Source organism: Lipotes vexillifer, unplaced genomic scaffold, assembly GCF_000442215.2.
Source record: "Lipotes vexillifer unplaced genomic scaffold, Lipotes_vexillifer_v1.1 scaffold496, whole genome shotgun sequence".
Classification (NCBI taxonomy): domain Eukaryota; kingdom Metazoa; phylum Chordata; class Mammalia; order Artiodactyla; family Lipotidae; genus Lipotes; species Lipotes vexillifer.
Window position 1 is genome coordinate 1,010,148 of NW_006786690.1, and position 9,733 is coordinate 1,019,880.

General features: G+C 50.2%; 1 protein-coding gene across 1 annotated transcript; it reads left to right on the top strand.

Annotated features, from left to right (window-relative positions):
* The first annotated feature begins 2,552 nt into the window (after nucleotides 1–2,552).
* On the top strand, nucleotides 2,553–4,302 carry NR0B2 (nuclear receptor subfamily 0 group B member 2). The gene is made up of 2 exons (XM_007459102.1): nucleotides 2,553–3,090; nucleotides 4,061–4,302. Exons 1-2 carry the CDS (start codon nucleotides 2,553–2,555, stop codon nucleotides 4,300–4,302), a joined length of 780 nt encoding a protein of 259 aa, XP_007459164.1.
* The last annotated feature ends 5,431 nt before the right edge of the window (nucleotides 4,303–9,733 follow it).

Genomic DNA, 9,733 nt, shown 5'->3' on the forward strand with positions numbered 1-9,733 from the left:
GAGTCTGACAGAAATCCCCTTAATCAGGTGACCAAGTGAACCCTGGGACAAATGGAAATGTGTCCTCCCTGATATATCGGGGTGTATCAAGAACACAACATCACTTCCAGGGACAGTCCTACTAAAGATACATAACCTGAGTCTAATCACAAGAAAGCCACAGACAAACTCCAATTGAAAGCCATGAGACAAAATAACAACTCTTCAAAAGTGTCACGGTTGTGAAAGGCAAGGACAGACTAAGGATAGTTTTCCTGACCAGTAGGGGCTAGAGTGACATGGCGAAGAAATGCAATGTGCGATTCTGGACTGGGCCCTTTTACTATAATGATTTCACTGGAGCATTAGGTGAAACTTAAAGGCGAAAACTAGAGATCAGATATTAATTTCCTGATGTTCAATGAGATTAGATGTTAACTTCCTGGTTTTATTCAATGTTAATTTTCTGATGTTGATGATTATGTTGTGGTTATGTAGGAAAATGTCCTTGTTTGTAGGAATTACACACTAAAGTATTTGGGGGTGATGGGGCTCAGGTTGGCAATTTACTTCCAAAGCATTCAAGGTAAAAAAAAAGTTCCCTGTACTGTACCTGCAACCTTACGGTGTTTGCGTCAGTTTCAAAATAAGTATCATTAACATGTGAAGAGGCGAGCAAAGAGTGTGCAGCTAAAATATGTAGGCAAATATTGTCAGGCAATTGATCAGTAAAAGTATTTTGTTATTCTCCTGGGTTTGTGATGTTTTTACTTTGTACTGATTTGTTTTATCATTTATTAAATGTTCACTTTCACACCTGATTTTCTATTCTTAATGAAGGCCCTACAAAATTGTATCAGCTTCATGCCCCGTAAAACCAATACTCATAAGTGGGCTTTCTTACTACCCTTTTAAAAATGAGAAAACTGAAGCACAGAAATATAAAGAGACTTGCCCAAGGTCTCTCAGTTAAGTGATGAAGAAGAATTTGGACCCAGACAGTCTGACTGTAGACTCTCCTTCCACGGGATGTTGTGAATACCCAGTAAGATAAAAGGGCATTAAAGGAACTTTATAAACGTAAGAATGAAGATTATTATGCACTTGTAATTGCATGAAAGATGCGTGCCTGTCTGCTGGGGTCTGTTTGCCTTAGTTCCTTAGTCAGAGGGAAGGGGGAGCAAAGTCCTCCTACTGTATGCCAGAAACTGCTTGGAATTCAACACGTAGGATCTCACTTTGTCCTCACAGCATCCCTGCAAGCAGGCATTGTCCCAGATGAAGCTTCTGAGGCCCACAGAGATTTGGGGTTCAGCCCACAGTCACATAACTGAAAAGTGATAGAGCCAGGAGCAGATGCCAGGGATGGCGATGGCTGCCCAATAGTGTGTTAGCAGAAGGGTTGCCAGGCTGGGCTTGCCAAGGTCTACAGACATAACGCAGCCAAGGACCTTCCCACCAGCTCCCACAACCCATGCCCCAGCATCTGAGACAGGTGCCTGGGACAGTGGAGCCATATGGCTGGTGGCAGAGCAACGTTTCTGCCCAGATCATAAGTGGGCAATATCTGCAGACCAGGAAGCAGCAGCAAGGCGGGGGCCCAGGTAGTCACCAGCTCTGGCTGCACAACTGGGGCAGTGGGTCCAGGGGAAAAAGCAAGGACTTTGGAGTCAGACTGGTGTGGGCTCTGTCTCTTCTTAGTGGTGTGAACTTGGGCAAGTCACTTTACCTCTTTGAGTCTCAAAAAGTAAGAATCGTGCCTCATAAGGAAGCTCTGAATATTAGAGTGGGAAGTGCCTGGCACATAGTAGGTGCTCAGTAAACAGCAGTATTTCATTGTTATTCTGCAAGGGCTTCTCAGCAGATATGGCCCCTCAGGAGCTCCAGGAATCCAGGCTGGGGAGAAAGAGCTCTTAAGGACCTTATTCGTGCAGGGCCCTCCAGAACTGGAATCAGAGGAAGGCAGCCTCCTAGACTGCACAGTGGGCAAAGTCCTCCCAGCCCCCCAGGATCCTGGCTCCCTTCCCCGAAGCCTATTCCTCACCAACAACAGGAATAGGGCCCCAAGGTTAGGCAAACAAGTGAGCGATAAGGCGCTTCCAGGCTGGGCCTTGTGTTCAAGGCTTGTCCGGCTCTGGGGCTGGCTTCCTAGCTGAGCGAGAGTCCTGCAGGCACCAATAGGGACACCTGCCATGGCCACCTGCTGATTGTGCACCTGAGGCCTTGGTGCCCTGGTACAGCCTGGGTTAATGACCCTGTTTATCCACTTGAATCATCTGATAAGGGGCAGCAGGGCCAGCAGGCAGGTGACCCTGTGCCCTGCACCCACTGCTTCATTGACTGAAGTGATATCAGGGCCACGTGGAGCTTCCAAGCCTCCCTCCCCCGCCACTTCCCCACCGGTCCTTCCAGGGTCAGTGTGAGTTTCTTTTTTTTTTCAATGAACATGACTTCTGGAGTCAAGGTTGTTGGGCGGTTCCCCCCTCCCTCCCCCATTTGGGGATATAAATAGCACCCACAGCACAAAGCAGAGGGCGGGAGAGCTTGGAGGAAGGAGGAACATATCCTCAACCATGAGCTCCAGCCAGCCAGGGACCTGCCCGTGCCAGCATGCTGCAGGCCGCCCAACCATTCTGTATGCACTTCTGAGCCCCAGCGTCAGGGACTGGCCCTCTGTGCCCCCAGCCCGTGGCCGCTGCCTGTGCAGGCAGCACCGGCCCGTCCGGCTGTGTACTCCCCATCGCACCTGCCGGGAGGCCTTGGATGTTCTGGCCAAGACGTTGGCCTTCCTCAGGAACCTGCCGTCCTTCTGCCAGCTGCCCCCCCAGGATCAGCGACAGCTGCTGCGGTGCTGCTGGGGCCCCCTCTTCCTGCTTGGGTTGGCCCAAGACATTGTGACCTTCGAGGTGGCTGAGCTCCCAGTTCCCAGCATACTCAAGAAGATCCTGCTGGAGGAGCCCAGCGGTGCAGGCAACGGCCAGGTGCCGGGTCGGCCCCAGCCCTCACTGGCTGCGGTGCAGTGGCTTCAGTGCTGCCTGGAGTCCTTCTGGAGTCTGGAGCTGGGCCCCAAGGAATATGCCTACCTGAAAGGGACCATCCTCTTCAACCCTGGTGAGCTCCCAGACATTCCTGGATGGGCCAAGGCTGGAGGGGGGCAGGGCCCAGCCAGGGACAGCGCCTTCTAAGGGCTTGACATCTGTGATCACTTTGGGTCCTGATTATCACCAAATAGTCATCTCACAAAAGAGGCTCAGAGAGGCTAATTGACTTGGTGAAAGCCACACAGCCAGGTAGGGGCAGAGCAAGAATGGGGACTCAGGTCTATTCATATCAGTATCTAGTCCTTGCCACTCTGCCTAAGAAATTGCCCTGACCCTCAGGGAAGGTGGGACTGGGGAAGGGGAGGGTGGGCAGACACAGCTGTGCCTCAGTCACGCCTTCACGAGCGGACTGCATGGGGAAGTTCTGAAGGTGAAACTCTGTTGGTTCAGAAAGACCACATAGAGAAGAGGAATAAAGATGAAGGGGTGTGGGGGAGGAGAGGGAGGAGTCCCCATAAACTTCAGCCGGGAGAGCAACGGATAGAGGAAGTGTTCTTTGTAATCTGGAGAGCATCTAGATGAGAATTCCTCACCAAAGGCCCTCGTAGAATGCATTATTATAATTCATTATAATCATAGTGAGTACTCATATTACACTTACCATATGTTAGGTCCAGTTCTAAGGCTTTTACATATACTAGCTCATTTAAACCTCATAACAAGCCTAGGAGATAGGTACTATTATTTATCCCAATTTTACCAATAAGGAAACCGAGGCACAGAGATTGAGAAACTTTGTCCAAGGTCACACAGTTAATAAATGACAGTGTGGGATTCAAACCCAGGCAACCTGGGTCTTAACCATTGCTCTATACTGCCTCTGCATAAAGGATGGAAAAATGAAGTGATAAATAAATAAATGAAGGAGGTAGTAATGGGGCCTCAAAGGCCAAGCCGGTGGCCTCCAGTCTTGGGCCAGTCTTGCCCCGTGGTGTCGGAGTAGGCTACTCACCAGCCATCTGTGCCTTCTCTGCCCGCAGACGTGCCAGGCCTCCACGCCTCCACCCACATCGGGCACCTGCAGCAGGAGGCGCACCAGGCCCTATGGGAGGTCCTGGAGCCCTGGTGCCCAGCAGGCCAAAGCCGCCTGGCTCGTGTCCTCCTCACGGCCTCCACCCTCAAGTCTGTTCCACCCAGCCTGCTTGGAGACCTGTTCTTTCACCCTGTCATTGGAGACGTTGACATCGCTGGCCTCCTCGAAGACATGCTTTTGCTGAGGTGACCTGCTCCAGCTCAAGCAGAGTCTGGGTGGAGGCTGGCAGCACTGATTTGGCCTGGTTGTTCCCTGGGTGACCCAGTGCTCCCAGAGGCTTCCCATGAGCAGCTGGTCCCGGCCCAGCCAGGTGGGCTATGGGGCCCTCACTCAGCCCAACCCCATCTTGGCCTTCCTTGGTTTGGACACAGTGCTCCAGCTGTCTGGCCAGCCCTTGGTGGTCCCAGAGCCTCTGGGCCAAGACTCCTCTCTCTTCCTGGGACGGGGTTGGAAGTTTCGACTGCTCATTGGGCCAGGAGTCCTATTGACTTTGTACAGAACTGACTTAAGTTATTGGGTTTTGTAATAAAAGGTGTGATAGCACTTGGAGCCTGACACTGTAGTTTGTACATGTGGAAGGGACCCGTTCACCTCCAGAGCCACCCTGCCTCTGTCAGAGGGAGCCCAAGATGAAGGAACTATAAGTGGCACAGAAGCCAGACCTCAGGAAACTGGAATTTTAATTTTTCAGAGTGGGATGATGATTTCATTTCTGGGGATGAGATTTATTTCACATGGGTCTGAATTCAGGGGGCGGTGTCAGTTCAGGACCCTCTCATGTCCTTGCTTTTATCTTAGGGGGTAGGGAGTGTCTCTCCCTGTCTTCAAATCCCCTGCTGACCCCTCCCTCAGCTCCTGCCCCGGCCTCCCTTTCACCTCAGTGAGAACTGCCAATTACAGCCAATAAGGAAAATGAAGCAGCCCATTTCCAAATTGAAACAGACAGGTTACAGGAATTTCTGCAGTTTGGGATCATTCACTTCCCCCATTCCTTCAGCAGACAGAGGAGTCTAGTCCACAGTTCTCCCAATGGGAGGGGGCAAGGGCAATTAGGGCTGGCCTGGAGGCTGCTTGGAAACCCGGAGCAGACCGAGGCTTAGTTGCCACACCAGCTGTTAAAGTCTGAAACACACTTCCATGACCGTTGGCTCATAGCCACTGCCTGGAGCTCCCCTGCCCCTCTGTGGCGGCCCTTCTCCTGGAATCCATCCCCATGTCCAGCAGCTAGAGGGCAACACTTGGCATAGCCACGGCTTCCGGGGCTGCTCCGTTCAGTACATGGCTTGTGTCTATTCTGATTAGTCAATGTCTGTGCCTCACTGTTTGTTAAATATTTTGAATATCACTCAGGTCAAGGTCACTGACCTGCAGGGTGGGCAGGAGGGAATGATAACACACATGCCTATAGGACCCCCTTTCAGGTCCCCTCCTTTCTCCAGCAATGAGGCCTGTCCCAACCAGGCCCCACCCCCCTCACCACCACAGTTTGGATTCTTCTCAGGGGGGGCCAAGTTAATTATTACTCAATGAGAGGCCATTCACTCAGGGACAGCAGTCTAGGAGTCATCATCACTCAGACCTTTCCCTAAGGCCACAAAGAAAGGCACCACAACTGAACCGGCCATGTACCCATTATGGGCACCCAGTGCCAGCAGCAAGGGCACCCCTGTCCCTGACTCAATCACCCACTCACCACTCAGACACCCAGAATGAGACAGAATGGCACAGCTCAGACCCCACAACGAAGACACTCACACAACTCAGACCTACAACTCTCTCTCACAGACACACTAAGTTGAACAACTCAGACACGCTTACATAGACCCACAAAACAGACCCTCCATCGGCCCACACACAGCACAGAAATGCACAGTCCAGATACACTCACCCAGTGATGTAGGGCAAACACATTCACAGAGAGGAGACGTGCCCCCAAGCCAGACGTTCACACCTACATCCCTCCACCCATGGGTGGGACACACCAGAGCATGCTCTCCACCTTCTGTATTTCACAGTAAAAGAAAAAGTGGCCCCCAGCGTAGGGAGTCCGTACACTTCAGGTTCTACCCAGAGGCTGCAAGTACAGGCCAAACTGCTCTGTCCAGCATTTAGGGCCTCAATCACTCCCTTTTCCCATGGCGACCCCAATATCTACCCTTCTCTCAGAAAGGCCATGTGCTGCTCAGCGACACGCCCCCAGCCAGGACCTAATCATATCCCCAAGTAGAGACGTCCTCTAGAGCCCAGGAACAACCCTGCACCCCTCTACCCCTTCACCCTCCACCAGAACCCCAGACCCAGACCTCAGTCCCTGACACCTGTCCCTGCCCTGCCCCTCCCACCCCTTGGGCCCATCTCACCTTGCAGACGCATGAGTCAACCAACGCTTTCAAGAGCAGATGACTCATCTCCCCGTAGGAGCCAAATCCTGCAGATTCAGGGATTTGGGGTCATTCTATCTTTTATGCCCCTTCACCAACTGCCCGGTTAGTTTACTGTTGCTCCTCTCTGAACCTCAGACTGAATCTTCCTGCCTCTCACCCGCCCTCCCTAACCCTGAGCAGGCATCAGAAAGCGCTCCTCTCCACTCTCCACCCCAGCCTTTTCCCTCAATTTACCTAATGTTTCCATCATCCAAATAGCTTCCCTATTAGCCTACCTTGTTCCTTTGCAAATTTCTTCCCTACCCCTCCACATGATTGGGGAGCTACACTTCTATTTCTTGTCTATATATTTTGAGTCACTCCCTGTGCCCTACCCAAGCCTTCTAGAGGAACATAAAGACAAATTTAGCAAAACTAAAGAGAAAATTATAATATAGTTTTTAAAAATATTTTTTTTTTATTTATTCGGCTGCACTGGTCTTAGTTGCAGCACGCAGGAATCTTCGTTGCCGCATGCGGGCCCTTCATTGCGGCATGTGGGATCTAGTTTCCTGGCCAGGGATTAAAACCAGGCCCCCTGCATTGGGAGAGTGGAGTCTTAACCACTGGACCACCAGGGAAGTTCCTATAATACAATTTTTTTTAATAAATTTATTTTATTTATTTACTTGGCTGTGTTGGGTCTTCGTTTCTGTGCCAGGGCTTTCTCTAGTTTCGGTGAGCGGGGACCACTCTTCATTGCGGTGCGCGGGCCTCTCACTGTTGCGGCCTCTCTTGTTGCGGAGCACAGGCTCCAGATGCGCAGGCTCAGTAGTTGTGGCTCATGGGTCCAGTTGCTCCGCGGCATGTGGGATCTTCCCAGACCAGGGCTCGATCCCGTGTCCCCTGCATTGGCAAGCAGATTCTCAACCACTGCGCCACCAGGGAAGCCCCTCCTATAATACAATTTAATAAGGGCAATAATGCTTTCTCCATGAGACTGCAGGGTTTCCAAAGGTGGGAGGCTGTCTTCACTATCAGTATCTTAACAGTGGGAACTGTGTCACATCAACCAGTGAGGGTAGAGGAAGAAACAGGCTTAGACAGGGTATGCAAATTATTCAAGGTTTGGACTGATCACCATCTGTGCTGGGATTTGAACTTAGGCCTGTGTGACCGTGGAGGCCGGGCTCTGGCCAGCACAGGCTGGAGTGAGTCATGGCCAAGATCAGGTTGTCTGGAGCCAGCTCAGCCACTGTTTACTGACTGTCTCTCAGCCTGATCCCTGTCCTCAGGCCCAGCCAGGGCTGACGCACTAGGAAGCAGGAGAGTGGCTGTGGCTCTGGGTCAGCCTCAGGTACCATTTTATTATCATCATTATTTCTACCTTCATTAGCCATATCATTGACTGCTTATTAAGCAGTCAGGCTGTTGACGGGTGCTGTGCCCTGCGCTGACACACCCTGCCCTTGGTACAGTCACATAACCTAGAATTTATGATGCCAGCAAAAAGCCAACACCCAGTATTTATCCATCCATTCATGCCATTTTCAACGTCTTTCTTGATGTCCACTGTTCCAGATCCTGTGCTAGATGCTGAGGAGCACAGAATAAATAAGATTCAGTCCCTGCCTTCATTGAACATCCTGCCTATGGCAGAGAGACACACAAGTAACTGTAACACGGAGTGATTTGAACCGTGATAGAGGGACATCCAACAGGCAGCAGGGGCTCAGAAGAGGTAGTAATTAAATCTGCCTGGAGATGGGAAAAATGCTTCAGCCAAGTGGTAGCTGCTATGAGCTAAAGAGATTGAATAGGGAGTTGCCAGGCAAGAAGGAACGATAGGTGCAAAGGCACAGAGGTGTCAGAGTTCAAGGATGTTTTGCTAACTGCCAGTGGTCTGGGGCAACTGGGTCCCAGAAGACCTAAGAGCAAGAGAGGATCCTGGAGAGTTGAACAGGGGCCATGTCACAGAGCAAGGCAGCAGAGAGAGGCAATCCCAGTGAAACTGGTGGAGGCAAAAAGGCTAAGGTCTCGGGGAATCAGGTTAACAAAGGGGACCATCCATTTCTGGCAGGTCATTCTGGATAGCTACTAAACAATAACCAGCTAACAGTTATGGAGAGCTATGCTCTAAACACGTTATATGGATTATGTTATTTAATTCTTACAACTCTATGCTGGAAGTACTATCATTATCTCCATTTCACAGATGGAGAGACCGAGGCACCAAGTTAGGTAACTTGCTCAAGGTTACACAGTTAATAGTAGTAGAGTCAGGATTTGAACTCAGCTGGTCTGGATTTAGGGCCTATGCTCTTAAATGCTATGCTATCTTGAGTCGTTAACGGTCAGAGATGATCAAGTGGAGAATAAATAACAGCACCTAGACTCCTTCTCCCCACCTCACTGGAAGGTAGAATGAGAGTGAAAATGTAGTCTTGGGACTTCCCCGGTGGCCCAGCGGTTAAGAATCTGCCTGCCAGTGCAGGGGCAGAGCTTCAATCCCTGGTCCGGGAAGATCCCACATGCCACGAGGCAACTAAGGCCACGTGCCGTAACTACTGAGCCCATGCGCTCTGGAGCCCTCGAGCCACAACTAGAGAGAAGCCCACGCACCACAACGAAAGATCCCGTGTGCTGCAACTAAGACCCAACACAGACAAAAATAAATTAATTTTTTAAAAAAACTTTAAAAATATTGAGTAAAATAAAATATTTATAAAATATATGTAATATATATAAAGAGTAACAGTACTGGGAATTCCCCGGCCTTCAGTGGTTAGGACCCAGTGCTTTCACTGCCACGGGCCCAGGTTTAAAAAAAAAAAAAAGTAGCAGTACAAGAACCCTCATCATTGTTCCACAGATCATTATTACCATCAACTTTTGACATCTTTCTAAATCTATCACCCAAAGGTAATGACTACCCTGAATTGGGGGTTAATCATTTCTTGATCCCTTCCAAAGGCAGCAAGGCCTCCAACAACCAACCAGCTTTCCCTAAGCACCTACTATGTGAAAGGCATACAAAGATGAAAAATTAAAATAAGTAGGGAGGGACTTCCCCAGTGGTCCAGTGGCTAAGACTCCATGCTTCCACTGCAGGTTCGATCCCTGGTTGGGGAATTAAGATTCCCACATGCCACAACTAAGAGTTCACATGCTGCAACTGAAGATGCCACGTGCCGCAACTAAGACCTGGAGCAGCCAAATAAATAAATAAATATTTATAAATAAAATAAGTAGGGAAA